Source organism: Conger conger, chromosome 13 (genome assembly GCF_963514075.1).
Source record: "Conger conger chromosome 13, fConCon1.1, whole genome shotgun sequence".
In the NCBI taxonomy this organism is placed as follows: Eukaryota; Metazoa; Chordata; class Actinopteri; order Anguilliformes; family Congridae; genus Conger; species Conger conger.
The window spans coordinates 26871519-26886931 of record NC_083772.1 but is presented as its reverse complement, the minus strand read 5'-3'; the positions used below and the strand labels follow the sequence as shown (position 1 = coordinate 26886931).

The 15413-nt window shown below is 44.1% G+C and overlaps 2 protein-coding genes across 2 annotated transcripts in view; both read left to right on the top strand.

Moving 5' to 3' along the window:
* The first annotated feature begins 130 nt into the window (after nt 1-130).
* Nucleotides 131-11648, top strand: pdcd10a (programmed cell death 10a). The gene is made up of 8 exons (XM_061217294.1): nt 131-278; nt 2692-2878; nt 6004-6057; nt 6634-6751; nt 8822-8948; nt 9418-9496; nt 9673-9755; nt 11136-11648. The coding sequence occupies exons 2-8, from the start codon at nt 2789-2791 to the stop codon at nt 11215-11217; spliced, it is 633 nt and encodes a 210-aa protein (XP_061073278.1). The 5' UTR covers nt 131-278; nt 2692-2788; the 3' UTR covers nt 11218-11648.
* Nucleotides 11649-14265: 2617 nt separating this feature from the next.
* Nucleotides 14266-15413, top strand: part of LOC133108643 (WD repeat-containing protein 49-like) — a 20184-nt gene continuing 19036 nt past the window's right edge. Inside the window, exons 1-2 of the mRNA XM_061218270.1 lie at nt 14266-14346; nt 14863-15312. Coding sequence (XP_061074254.1) covers nt 14266-14346; nt 14863-15312 — 531 coding nt within the window. The remainder of the gene's footprint in view (nt 14347-14862; nt 15313-15413) is intronic.

The window sequence follows — 15413 nt, the reverse complement described above, 5'->3', positions numbered from 1 at the left end:
AGACCCAATAACAACAAAGGAACACACTTCCGGGACTTGTATTTCTGATAGAATGTATTCCAATGCTCATGCTATTGTGGTCGAAGAAAAAAAACTACATTTCCTCCTGCTAATACACAGTGACGGGGATTCCTGTATGGTGCCAGTTGATTGGTCTGTGCGCGGAAGACGTTTCCACTTGTCTGTTCGTACAGAAAAAACTTCCGTCTTCGGTTAAAAAGGAAAACACGTACAGAGGAGTTGTTGGGCATACATTGAAGACCCAAAGGAGCAGACAGGTACAAATGACTAATTTCAATGTATGCACATAGGTATTTGTTCAACAACGCTTGTTGCTGTTTCTCCCAATTTTGCAGCGTAGCTACCTATCTTGCATAGTAGTGTTAACTAGCTACATAACGTTAGCTAGCTAGCGAGTTCAATCAATCGACTTTACTGGCTGGACGAATTATAAATACATTTAGACTACGCCAAAATCGCTGCGTAACTATATATTTGCAGTAGTTGGTTGGTTGGCTATCAGTGTCGATTCACTTGACTTGGAGCTAAATTTCCAAGTTGTATATTCGAGGAAGGGATCTCGGGAAAAGGGCCCCCGAGTTCGGCCTGTGCTTGGTCGCAGACAGTTGTCAGTGTATTCCGGAACTTGGCGAGCTAGCTTGCTAACGTTAAGTAGTTGAATACAACATAAGCCTGTTAGTACAGTATCTACTTCTGCCTTGTAGAGAGCTTCTAACTCACCGCAAACCTGAGGGCTCGATTTTCTTGTAGGTTCACTAGCTATAGATTAACATAGCTAGCGAGCTATCTACAATTAGATTAGCTAGCTAGCTAACGAGATGTCAGTTATCTTGCTGATACTAACTAGGTAGCTAACGTTAGCTGTAGTATATAGTTAACTAGTTGGCTAACGTTAACTAACGACATGTCCTTAACGTTAGTGGTTTACAAACTCTTTCTGATATTGCCAGAAGATATTTGCGCTATTTTTACAGTAAGCTTGTGATAAATTATTGAGCCAGCTGCCTTGCGTATTGTAAATATGTTGTAAGATCATTTGCTGCTTTGAGACGGCTAACGTTAACTTTTTTAACTTGGTTGGCACATTTTCTAAACTAAGTTATCCCAATTTAGCAAGCGTCCCCGTTCTTTCACCCCCACCGTACTCCAGGAAACTGACAGTTTCGCTTGCTGCCTAACTTAGCTAACGTTACCTAACGTTACCTCACGTTAGATCCACATCTTATGTCATTATTTACTCATTTAAGTTAACTTGGCTAACTAAAATCGCAATGTTCCCACCCATATAGCTCATTATACAGTTATAGTTATGTGTTGTTCCTGTTACCTTCTTTTATTTATATACACGACTGGTTTTCTCTCCTAGATTTGAAAACGTTTAATGTTGCTTAACCTACCCTGGGCAACGTTGTCTTTGTTACTGTAACGTTATGAAGGTTTGTTCAGCATTCATTCACATTTTTGGTTTCATAGGTGAGTGCACACTCTAATCTAGGAGCCTCCTGAAGTGCTGAAGAAATGCACTAAACGCATCATCTGGGATATTGTAACCTCATTCAATTGCTTGTCAGCTATATTGTTTGAAAGCACGGCCAATGCTAGCTAGGGAGTCATAACTTCAAAGTGCCTCTGGTTTTAAAATTTTGATTTAACGCCCAGCCATAAACCACTTAATTTAACAACGCAGTAGAGCAGGCCGTGGCTGCTTAAAATAATGGCTAATGAAACAAAGTGTGCGTTTTACACTGTGACAAGTAGGCAGTTTAGAACATTATTTTAGTGAATGATGAAACCCCCCAAGAGCCTCTTTGGGCTGAAGTCCTAAGTCATTTAATCAGCTTTAAGACTGCCTTGTGTTGAAAACTCCAGGCAGACAAACATCAGAAGGCTCTCTCTTCCAACTGTTTGATTTCTCAAGTCTCCAAATACAGAACATAGCTGAGTGCATTGTTTTTTCTGTTGGGCTGGGGGTAATTTTCACCTTTAGTGAGATGGCTGATTCATACGGGTTATGACCAATCATTCTTCAAAAATCTCAGGTTATCCTGTGCTTAAGGCTAATTTTACCACAGCAGCTATGCAACATGCTATAAAGCCAACTGTATGGAGGTCATGTTTGTAGATGACTTACTTTGAGTTCATATACTTGGCCCTGCCTTGGGTGGGATGCCCTCTTTCACTTTCGTGCCAATCTCTTTATCTTGTGGATCCTAGTGAGCTGATATAGGAAGGTGCATCATGGGTCCAAGTCTAGAGTTTCAGTGTGAATATAGTGGATGGATTGTATTTCAAGTCATCTATGATGTAAGCAGAAAGCAATATTACTTCAGATCATCAGCTCAAATATAATTTGTCATGCCTCAGGAGAGTCACACAAGCTGTTCAGTAAACCACCTTTACTTTCATTGCATGGCCAAATTCTGTGAGGCAAGGGACAATGGCCATATTGACCTTTAAAGCGATCATTACAATCAATAATGATGAATAAGACTGCAATAAATAAGACTGCAAAGCTCTTGTTGTGAATGCGTATTCATAAGCTTAGGTCTTGAGTCTAATTTTCAGTTATCGAGTTCAGTAATGACGTGGACACACAGCACATGGAGATGCACGTCTTGCTTTTCTGCGTAGAATATCTTTGCCTATACTGTGACTTTCTATTCTTGGCAGTGATTCACTGGGCTGTACCTCGGTGCTAATCTGCTGTGGATGAAGAGCGTCTTGCCTCTGCGGCACCTTCTCACCGAAAGTGGGCCTTCCGACGAGGATGACAATGGAAGAGATGAAGAATGAAGCTGAGACGACCTCAATGGTTTCCATGACGCTCTACGCTGTGATGTACCCAGTTTTCAGCGAGGTATGGCTGATGAGTGGGGTGGTCTGTATATGGCAGCAGCAGCGCGTGTCCTTCGCTCTATGCTTTGTGCTTTTCCATAGCATCTTTTTCAATAGACAAATAAACAGACTCATTTTTAATCTTGCTCAAAACCATGTTTTCTTTTCTGTATTTGACCATTTCTGCAACGCAAGCTCTTAGAATGTTGCTGTCTAACGGAACTTGCCAGCTTCACATTTACAATGTTGGTGTGCTAAAGTTGAACATTTTGAAAGACTCTCTCCTAAACGAATGTGCTTACATTGCACTGCCTTTGACACGTGCTGTTGAAGAATTACATTAGGACACTAACTACTTGTCCTGTATGGAGCCTGAAAATTGAGTCAAAGACTTGACGTCTGACTGCATAGCCGTCCATGTTCGGCTGACAGTGGTGCTTTAAAGAAAAGACATGCTTTTCCTTTTTTCTCCCAAATTGAGTGCCCAGTCATGCTCACGCTGAAGCGCATGATGTCAGCTGGTGTTTTTTATCGCACTGCAGTTGCAACTTTGAGTCGCACAGACGTGAGTCAGAGGAAGACGCTGAGCATGCAGCTGGGCAGACGAGCTTGTGGATGCCCGGTTTATAAGCGGGGTCTGCTGGTGCGCACTGAGACTTGATGCACACCAGTGCCTGACTGAAATCCTTCTGTTCCTGGGCCTGACTGTGCATCACCCTGAGGGGCTGCCCGCAGCAGTCTGCACTGACACAGACTGATTTCGTACCTGGCCGTGGGACCCATCCGCACTGGACCTTAAGAGGACAAGCCACCAATAAGCTCCGTTATACCTTTTAAATGAAAAGCTGCATTTACATATTGTGGATTCACTGCAGGCTCTACGGTGCTATGTGCTATCCCATCCTGTTGGGGTCACTCTTGAGCTTTTTGTGGGAGACTTCGCAGTCTCCATCTCCAGTCCTGTTGAGTGCCTATAAATGTACGAGTGTTCCTTAATGTGGGAAGGGAAGTGTTGCTGGTGTCTTGCGAGGCGCCCGGGTGGGTGAATCGGCTTATTTGGGGCAGGGGGGAGAGATGAGCAGACAGGCGTGTGGGCATGGATCCTGACATACACGCAGTCCCTGTGAGTGCTGTAGCATTAGGGAAAATAACTCTAACAGCGATGATAATGAGTTGACACGTCCCAGCGTGCGCTCTCGGAGTGGGAGCTGTGTGTGATAATTGCTCTGCCCAGTGCCGCTGTCTTTATAATGCAAATTAAGCGGCCTTCCACTTTGATCACGGGAGACTGGCGTTTCTGCCGCAACACAACGAGCTAATCCAGGAATTAGAGTTTCCTCACGCATCACCCCTCACACTTTCACCTTCCTCATACAGGCACTCACACACACACACACTCACACACTCACTCACACACACACACACACACTCACACACTCACTCACACACTCCCTCACACACTCCCTCACACACTCACTCACACACACACTCACACACTCACACATTCACTCACTCACTCTCACACTCACTCACACACACACACACTCACTCACTCTCACACTCTCACACTCTCTCACACACACACACACTCACACACACACACACTCACACATTCACACATTCACACACTCACTCACACACACACACTCACACACTCACTCACACTCACTCACTCACTCACACACTCACTCACACGCGCACTCACTCGCACGCGCACTCACTCGCACGCGCACTCACTCGCACGCGCACTCACTCGCACGCGCACTCACTCGCGCACTCACTCACGCACTCACTCACACACTCACTCACACACTCATACACTCACACACACACTCTCACTTACTCGCTCACTCACTCACTCACTTACTCACGCGCACTCACTCACTCACTCGCTCGCTCGCTCACTCACTCGCACACTCACTCTCACACTCACTCTCACGCACTCACACTCACCCACTCACTAACTCTCACTCACTCACACACTCACACACACTCACACTCACACACACATCTTAAAATCCATTCAATTTTTATGGTCACAGACGGTTAATATAAAGCACCTGCTTGTCCCTCACTGTCATCTTTGACCATGCTGGGTGTGGCGGATGGTTGAAGGCACGTGTTTGTGTGTGGGTGGGGGGCGGAAATAATCATAAAAATTCCGATGATCAAGTAGGCCCTAGTCCTTATCTTTGTTGTACAGGTAGCAGTTGAAATTGTACTTCCCTCTAGGGTCTTTCAGCGAACTTTGCACTTTGTTGTACGTCGCTCTGGATAAGAGTGTCTGCCAAATGTCATTAATGTAATGTAATGTAATGTAATGTAATGGATGGTTGAAGGCCCGGTTTGTTGCCATGGTGGGTGTGGCGGATGGTTGAAGGCCCAGTTTGTTGCCATGGTGGATGTGGCAGATGGTTGAAGGCCCGGTTTATTGCCATGGTGGGTGTTGCAGATGGTTGAAGGCCCAGTTTGTTGCTATAGTGGGTGTGGCGGATGGTTGAAGGCCCGGTTTGTGTTTATGGTGGCTGTGGTGGATGGTTGAAGGCCCGGTTTGTTGCCATGGTGGGTGTGGCGGATGGTTGAAGGCCCGGTTTGTGTTTATGGTGGCTGTGGTGGATGGTTGAAGGCCCGGTTTGTTGCCATGGTGGGTGTGGCGGATGGTTTAAGGCCCGGTTTGTTGCCATGGTGGGTGTGGCAGATGGTTGAAGGCCCAGTTTGTTGCTATAGTGGGTGTGGCGGATGGTTGAAGGCCCAGTTTGTGGTCTGTTTGTCCTCATATTGCTGAATGGCCCATTTACCTCTCAGGCACACTCAGGCCCCAGAGTCTAAAGAGAATGAAGAGCTCCGCTAATCACAGGACGCTTTGTTCCCCAGAGGATGTTTTTTGTATATTAAATGTATAAATAGTGTTGTCAGTACTCTTCTCACAGGGTGTGTGTCTGTGAGATGTATTTTGTAACACAAGTGAATATTTTGTAACGTGTTCATAAGTGAATATTTTTTTGACCATGACCATTAGCATTGGCTTCAGCCTTAGAAGCATGCAAGAAGGACGTCATACCCACAATACGAAGATAATACCTGTCTTTTTGGGAAATAAAATGATTTAATATAAACATGTTTTCTCCCGTGTGTGTTTGTGTGCAGCTGGAGAGAGTGAACCTGTCCGCAGCACAGACACTGAGAGCAGCCTTCATCAAGGTAGGACTGAAACCCGCAGGCTTTCCACAGGTCAAAGACGGATTTACATCCTGTGAATAAGAAAAAACGTCAGTCACACTTCAGTTACTACGAGGCCGGGAGCTAATACTTTAGTATACGAGTACATGCCTGCAGATTCTTAAAAAAAATAGGGGAAAATGTAGTCAGAAATTCACAATCTTTGTTTTGGCCCTTCCAAAAAATAATTGGCATAGCAATGGGTCAAAGCATCTGTACCTTTCCCTGTTACGATTGCCCCATGTGGTCTGCAGTCTTCTCTAGGGCTGCAGAAAGGCTGGAGACATGCCTAGTAACAGGTTTTATCTTACCAAACACTGTCGTCATGTGCGATGGGCCACGCCTGAGAACAGGACGTGCCATGCCCTTAAGTGTTACCTGCTGCTGCAAAACAGACTTTAGGCACAAAAATAGATACATAATAAATAAACGAATCAATAAAGAGCGCTCGGCTAAATCCAAGGACACATCCCGTTGTAATTGCGTTGAGAAAATGGTAAATGGTCCCGCCCCGTGCGGGTGATTAAGATGATTGATCTGGCTGCTCCCCCTGGCCAGGCAGAGAAGGAGAACCCAGGCCTGACCCAGGACATCATCATTAAGATCCTGGAGAAGAAGAACGTGGAGGTGAACTTCACGGAGTCCCTTCTGCGCATGGCTGCTGATGATGTGGAGGGTGAGACCGGGGCGGGGGTGCTGCCGTGTCCTCTTCTCACTGTATCTCGCTGACTTTTCTATCGTTTCAGAGTACCTGCTTGTTTTTTTTCAATTGAGCTCGAGTACATGCCCGTGGTATAAATCAGATAACGGTCTTTACTTTTGTAGACAGTTTGAAACGCCTCTTCCTCCCAACCGCCGTATAAAAAAAAAAAAAAAAAAGCTCTCTAATTAAGTTCCGTCGTCCGAACCGTCAAGTGTTTGCGATGATAGACATTTTTAAGCAGCCCTTCAAACCCGGCTGGGGCTTGTGTGTGCAGTTTGAGAAAGCCAGAGCGAAGCGTTAAACGACGTGGTTCTCGCCCTAAATATTGATCCGGAACGTTCCGCGTGTCGTTGAGTATGCCGCAGTGCATGGGGATGGGGAGAGATGATTGTCTTCCATACTGGGGGGAAGCGATATTCATTGTGGAAATCGGTAGAAGCCGGCCCCTTTGAATCGGTGACGCGCCCCATAGACACTTTTGGCATGGAGCGAGGTGCGTCAGACGGCGAAGGAGCGGGGCGCGTGTGTGAGCCCGCTGCCCTCGCTGTGTGAGCGTCTCCTGCTGTGCTGGATGCACTAAGCCCACGCAGGGCACTTCCGCTCATAGATGGTGCTGTTTCATCACAAATGACAGAATAAGGGACCGATCCAACGCAATTCTTTTCGTATTCATACGTCTTCTTTTTCCGAATATGCTGCATTTTCCTCCACGCCGCGTTCAGATTTATGCTGGTAATGAATTCATAAGCACACAGTTGTATTAGAGGAATGGCTTGTGTATGACATCTAAATTTACCTCTAGCAGTGATCCAGAGCTGTCCTGCCTCCTTAATCCCAGTCCCTCCTGCTGTAATCCTGAGACGGGCGGTCAGGGAGGTGTGAGTGACAGCCAGGGGAGGACCTGCATGCAGAGGAGGCCGTCTCTCTTTATCCCCATTCACTTACGCTGTTTTTACAGTTTTACTGCGTGTGTCTCTTCTTTCACCCCGTAACGTATGTGTCCAGGTTTGCATTTTGGTTCTTGGTGAGCACATTTAATGTGTTTAATGGTTTTGAGATGTTCTGTATTCACTGGTCAGGAAATACTGTTTATGAGGTCTGGTACTATTGGTTACATAAATTGGCTGAATGCACATATGTTCTGAATTGTAAGCCGCTCTGAAGCAGAGCTTCTGTAAAGGAATGTAATGTCCTGAATGGCCTCTGCCTGTCATCTTAAAGCAGAGATGCTAAAGAATGGTTGAAGAGGGAATGAACCTCTGTTCTCTAATCAAACACAGGTCAAGAGCACCAGAACTTTCTGGGCTGAAAACCCATTTACTGAGTCCACACATTTTCTATTGTCTGCACTTATATATACATTTAATAATAATTGTTAACTATAGGCTGTGCTGTAAACCAACCTGCGTAGTGTTTATCTTAGAGTGAGCGTGTCCAATGAAAGGGTGTGAAGTGGTTTTTTTGCACATATCTGGCAGCCCATGTCCAGCATATTGTGGCTTTGAAAACTGTTTCAGAGACAGTGTGTGTAAACATGGCGGGGATCGTACACTGCAGCTGCTGGTGGATGGCTGAGCAGCTTGTTTTAAGTTTAGTGTGTTATGCGGACCGACACAGACTGTTGGGCGATGGGCCTCTGTGTGCTGCTTCTCTGCATCAGGGTCTAGATTGACAAAAAGTGTGTAAACCTGATTAGACTGGATTAAGTTATCATGTGGATTGTGCGTGTGAATCTTTCATGTGTTTGCACTATATGCTTAATAATGAGCATGCTGAGAACCTCCCCCAGAGTCAATGTTAATCAGATGGCTCAGGTGCCCATTTTTAATGTAGGCTTATTTTTATTTTATTATTCTTCATTTGTAGTTTATTTTTACTCATGTGGAAATGTACTGTAACGGTGCAGTGTCTTCAGAATATATAAAAATTAATATTCCCTAATAACGTGGAGGAATGGGGAGATCAATTCCTGCTTTATGTTGGTGGTTTAGGGAGGTTTCCATGGTGACTGACATGGTGCCTCTCTCCTGGGCGTCCCTGCAGAGTACATGATTGACAGACAGGAGCAGGAGTTCCAGGACCTGAACGAGAAGGCCCGCGCGCTCAAACACATTCTCAGTAAAATCCCAGACGAGATCAACGACAGAGTGCGCTTTCTGCAGACCATCAAGTGAGTTTCTCTCTCTCTCTCACACACACACACACACACACACACACACACACACACACACACACGCACGCACATGTACACGCATGCACGCACACATGTCCACACATGCACAACTGTCAAAATGTATTATTCGTTCATTTAATTCCCTATATACAGCTGGTCAGGTTTTATCTTCATTAATGTCAACTTTATGGCATCTTCCTCTTTTTTTTTATTTTTTTTATTTTTTATTTTTTTTAAGTAGTGGTGTTGATGAGGATTGGGAGTGTTAAAGACAGTGAATGATGTTTTCCTGGGTGGAATTGGTTAGGATTTGGAGTGTTAAAGACAGTGAATGATGTTTTACTGGGTGGAATTGGTTAAGATTGGGAGTGTTAAAGACAGTGAATGATGTTTTAATGGGTGGAATTAGTGAGGACTGGGAGTGTTAAAGGCTCATCTGTGAATGATGTTTTACTGGTGTTCACAGGGACATCGCTAGTGCCATAAAGGAGCTGCTGGACACAGTCAACAACGTGTTTAAGAAATATCAATATCAGAACCGGAGGGTGAGTCACACCAACACACACACTTAATCTTCTGCCTCCCTGCTGAACACCCTGCCTTCACCCCCACAGACCACAAACCCTCATTCTCTTTTCTATATACTGGGTATTTCAGTCAGATTTTGCTCATGCAACATGTCGTTTCTGTCAATGTAAAGGAAACAAACTTTGTTTTCCAGGCACTCGAACACCAAAAGAAAGAATTTGTGAAGTACTCCAAAAGCTTCAGCGACACCCTCAAAACATACTTCAAAGATGGAAAGTAAGAAACCACCGTCTCATCACAGAACCTCTATTTGTATCCAGCCTGATTAAGTGCTGTACTTACACAGTGATTGTCAGTCCTGTTTTGGTGGGCTCTGAGTACTGCCTTTTGTCCTAACCAACTTCAAGTAATGAGGTTTTAGATATTCATTGAATTCTGATTTGTTTTTCACATCTCTTTTATAGAAGTCCTTTGTACAAAAAGTCCTATTGAGGTGTGAAGTCGATATTTTTCTTCAGCTTACCTTTTCTATTTTTTTCCTTCTGCAACAAATTGATAATATAAATTAGTATTCACTTTAATTAAGATTAATTCATTTTACATTAATTGTTTTAAGGCTTAGAACTAATAATTGAGCAACCAATTAAGCTTACTTGAAGCATTCCCAATTTCTCATTAAAGGGCTATATTAACCAAATTTAATTTGAAGAAATGCTTTAACACACAAATGCACCCCAAAATTTGCATTTCCGGAGCTTAACATTCTGAGCAGATGGCTGTCAAATGTAGATGGGAAATTCAGATCAAGATGTGTCTATTCTCTCACTTAAATGGATTCTGGATACACCTGTACACCTAGAATATGAATGGGCTTGCTGGATAGAAATGCAGAAGGCAGCCTAAACTTCAAAGGTTGTTTTCTATTTGGATTCTGGACAGGAAGTCTTCCCATATGCACTGAGATCAACAGCTCTGTAAATAGACTCCTTGACCCAAAGTCGCCCCGATTGTTCATGGACATCAGTTTAGAGCAGACACCATACAGATTCACAAGGTCCTGTTAGCCTTTCAGCATGTAGCTAGGATTTTCGCGCATATATTTTTCATCATTTTGAATTTTGATTGTTATTTAAATGAGCTGTTTCTTAGACTGCTTGCTGTGAAGAGTCCTTTCACTATTTCTCTGTAGAATCCTTTGACAGTGTTTTCTTTAGTACTGTTGAAATGGTATCACCTGAAGTAATTATGCTTCAGCAATGCGGGGCAATTTAAAAAAAATTGATGCAAATTTTTGCATTTCAATCCATAAAAATAACTTACTCCTGCAACCATGCTCTCCATATGTAAATGCACCTTATTCAACCTGAGAGAAGTTTGAATGAAAACAATATAAGAAAACTTAGTGAAAAAGACCATATGGTGAAAGGCTGTTCCATACCAAAGACACAAACATTTATAAAGTGCCAATCATGTCTTTAATTACGACATTTTAGCTGTAGTTCCAAAGGCATGTTCCTTCGGCTGCACTAAGCTGAGACCCCTGTGGGTCTTCGAGAGAGTTCGTAGCTTCAGGTTTCTGCATATCCCAGCCTTCCTGGGCCAACAGGGAGGTTCTGCTAACTGCTCATCTCCTTTCCTCTCCCATTTTGTTCACAGGGCAATAAACGTCTTCATCAGCGCCAACAGGCTGATTCACCAAACCAACTTAATACTGCAGACCTTCAAAACTGTAGCCTAGGAGCTTCTGTTGTTAGAGGTGTGATTTATTTTTTTTAATGTGGGGTAGGATAACCTTTATGTAAAATGTAAAGTTTTTTTTTTTCTTTTTCTTTTGACTGTATAATTTATAAGTCTTGCTTCATGGGGGACAACTTGAGGCGGGGCATTTTGGACGGCATAAATGACCCGCCTTTTTATTTCTTTTGCTTTTATCTTCTTAATCATGGTCTCACCACACAAGATTCCTGCTTCACTTTTTGCTGTCACTGTCATTCTATCCAAAAGAAAGCCAAAAGATTTTTGCGCCTTAAAATGTCATGTAACATTCCTTATATGAAGTGTAAATATTGGTATTCTGTTTCAGACATTCTAACTTGAAGAATAAGAAATGCAAGTTAAGTATTTAACAGATATTTGGTGGCAAATGTTCAAATAAATAGTTTACATATGTTTTGTTTGAAGTCATTTCAGCATGCTCCCCTTATTGTGATTCTGTCAGCACTGAAGGTGTGTGTGTGAGAGTGCGAGTGTGTGGAAGAGTTGGAGAAATATTTTCATATGTAGGGTGGGTTTCCATAGAATATTCTTCTGTAATAGTGTTATAGATTTTCTTAATCAGTAAAATTCTGAGTATCTGATTATGAATCCTGTTTTCGCTGGTAAGTTTCCCTAAAAAGGAAATTGTGATTCCACTTACAACACAGGCATTTTCACAGAATTATGAAGCAAAATAAAACCATCATTGCTGTGATTTATTGAAGATGTTCATTTGTTTTTCCAATCTCTGTATAAGTGGACTGGTTCTCATTTTTGATCCGAACATTTTAAATGCGTTTTGTCTGTCACTTTGTAATCCAATAAGTGCTTTGAACGCGTTCGGATCTTTTTCCGCCACACTTCCACACCTCAGTCCTACGGTGAGAATTCATTAATGCTGGCCGAGCAGCCCGCATGACTGCAGTAACGCACACAGGGCAGACCTGCCCTTGGGTTGGTCTCTGGAATGACAAATGGATTCCTGCCCTGGTACAGCAGAAATCGCCTAGCAATGGGACCGAAATCGATTCACGCTGGGCAACTGCGGCGCAGAGAATCGCACTGCTGTAGGAAAGCTGGAGAGATGGGATAATTCTAAGCAGCTTGCTGTGGAGTGAATTGCTTTTTCCACCTTCAGCATGCATCTTCAGTGTAATATAATGAGCAGTGTGGGAATCCTGGATAGGATTGTGTAATTAATAAAATTCATTGCGCCCCTCCACACACCGCCACACCCGTGTGCTGGGGGTTGGGGTGGGGAGGAGTTGGGTGTCACTGTTTAGCCTGTGGCTAAGCGCTGCTTCTGTGTCCAGTCTGAATGGGGGAGGGGCAAAGAGCCGCAAACGCACGCTTCTCGCTGCCTTGGTTGCCAGGCAATGTTTCCAAGGTAGCAAGAAGGTGGGGGGGAGGTGGATAAAGAAAGGAAAGCTGGAGTTTGTGTGTTGTGCTGCTACTGGTTAAATCTCTGGTTTCTGTAGGTGTCTGTAAACAAAAACTAAAAACTCTGTTTGACTTGTTTTATCTTTTAAAAAATGGAGATTTCTGCATCTCCCAGAATTCCCGTAGAGGGATAAACAAACATTTATCAGTATCTTGAAGGTAGGGAAAAACTTTTTGACTTATTTACTCTGTGTGTGTTTGCCTATCAATTTTCAAACTACCTAACACTTCCATTTGATTGATCGGTTTAATTTTCATTTATTATTTAAAATCTTTTTGAGGATTAAACACTTTTGCATCAAAAATGAAAGGTGCTGTCCAGAGCTTATTCAGAAGTCTGTGTTTCTGTGTTGCCATGTTTTAGGACTGAACCCATGTTGTCTTGTTACATTTTGTTTGATTTGTTCTTCATTTCTTGTGATTTGTTCATGTGGGATTCATGTTCATGAGATATCTTTGCCTCCCAGTGTAGTGCCCTTTTTATTATTTATTGTGTGATTAGGAGCTTCGGAGTTTATCTAATTATCATTTTTACTTTTGAGTTCAACAATCAGGTAAAACTATTTAGATTGTCGTACTGGAATTTAGATTTGTGAAGGAGAAGGTTGAGAAGGTTAAGGTTAAGATTAAGGAGAAGGTCTGGGCGACAGGGTAGTCTAGTGTTCGATTGTTGCCAGTTTGAGCCCCTGTTGGGCATATTGGGATGCCGACTTGTATCTGGAAAGATGAAGTTGGGTTCCTGACAAAAAGAAAGCTGTTGAGCCCTTAAACCAACTGTTGCAACTCTTCTCGTGGCCTATCTCTCAGCCCGTCCTTGAAAAAGAGAAACGTTCTCCGTGGACCTTCCCTGGTTAAATAAAGGATTTAAAAAGGCGCAAGTCCAGCAAGGGAATGCATCACATCTGTCTGAAATAAACCATGGTTGCCACACAGTAAATGTGTGCGCAGGGACTGGACATAAAACCTCTGTGCAATGGAGTATATGACACGATAAGGGAGGACTGTTTCTCCCTTTCATCCCCAACGGTCGCCCCCGAGAGGAACGTTACGGTCTGTATTCATGCATTCTCCCCTCTTACGCATGCAGGCCTGGAGCTTCAGCCTGTGTTTACTTCATTTGTGGAGGTTTGATTCCTAGTTATCCAAAATGCATCCAGGCAGGACCTGAATACCAATGGCTTTTAGCTTTAGGCCATTGCGTTTTATCGCAAGTGTAAGGCAAATGTGAGGGATTGCCTAATTTATATAGCACACATACCCGGATGTGACCCATATCTCTTTACGACTCGATTAGCGCAAGGTATGTTCGATTAACTTTCCTCAAGGCTTGCTTGCGAGCACGGAACTCGCAGTGTTCTGTCTAGAATCAGATGAGTGACGGCAGGATCGAGGAGTTCCCCGAATGCCAGCTGTCTGCTAAATGGCTGACTACTTTAAGACATATAAGGCTTGTTAAGTTTTTAGTAAAAATTATGTCAAGGGAACAATTTGTCTCTCCTCCACTGACACTCCTAGCTGGCTACTGTTCTCACCTGGCTGGGTACTCAAATATTTGGAGAGCCCCCTGAGGGTCCTAGACAGGTTGGGATCCATGGAGGCCAAGAAGGAGGCGGAGCTCCTGGAGTGCAGGCTGAGCGTGACGGACTTTGTGAAAATGCAGAGCCTCTTCCTGGTAAGATGGGCCTGATCTTTCACTAGAACATTATGAGCAGATTTCACAGACACCGATTAAGCTTAGTCCTAGACTAAAATTACGTTTCTATGGAAAAATGTAATGTAGTCTAGGACTAGGCTTAATTGGTGTCTGTGGAACTGGCCCCATTAATATTAGAAGAGGCATGAGTGTATTTGTGTATGCATGTGTCTGGCTGAGTCTTCAGTTGGAGAAAAGCAAAGCAAGATTTATATCACCAAAGGGCCAATTCTTTGTTTGAGTGTACTTATACCAAATAAGTCACTTAGGATAACGTTTTGCACATTTTAACATATCTGCAGTTGGTATAGTGTATATATCCCATTCGAGAAACCCACAGCACTTGCAGTACACTTATGAAAATTGTGGGTTTGGGTATCTACTAAAATCAACAATGTATCTGAAACATGCCAGTCAGAAAGCTGAACTCTAATGGGGTTTAGACTTGAAAGATGACAGAGGGGGACCTCTCCCTCCACCTCTCCCGCCCCTCAGCCAGGTGAAGCAGGTGAGTCCAGCGACCCCGTGTCCTTGGAGAAGGTGGAGTTCGTGGAGCGGGCGTATTCCCTGGTGGGGCGGGGCTCCCGGGAGGAGTACGGGCAGCTCTTCGACAACGTGGACGTGACCCGTGAGGGCCGCGTGGACTGGGAGAAGCTGACCACGTTCCTCCTGCTCGAGCTCTCCGAGAAGGACGAGCACGCGCGGGCGGCCATGGTCATGCGCTGGAGGCCGCTCCGCACGCTGGCCTCCGCACACAGGGAGCCGGTCCAGCATGTGGCCTACCTGAGGAACTCTGACGAGTACCTGAGCGTGGGCAAAGACGCCGTGCTGGGGGTCTGGACCGACGAGCTCGCTCTTCTCAAGACCCATCGACTTGCCAACGACTCTGTCAGGCCTAAAGATCTCTGGGCAACAGGCATGGTGGTCCTGCCCAATGTACACAAGGTAAATGTGTAGCTTTAGGCATAGCTTTTCCCAGTTATTTTTCATAGTGTTGTTTACTCTATATGTAAACAAAGCATTCACCGGGGATTTTATGTTTTTGT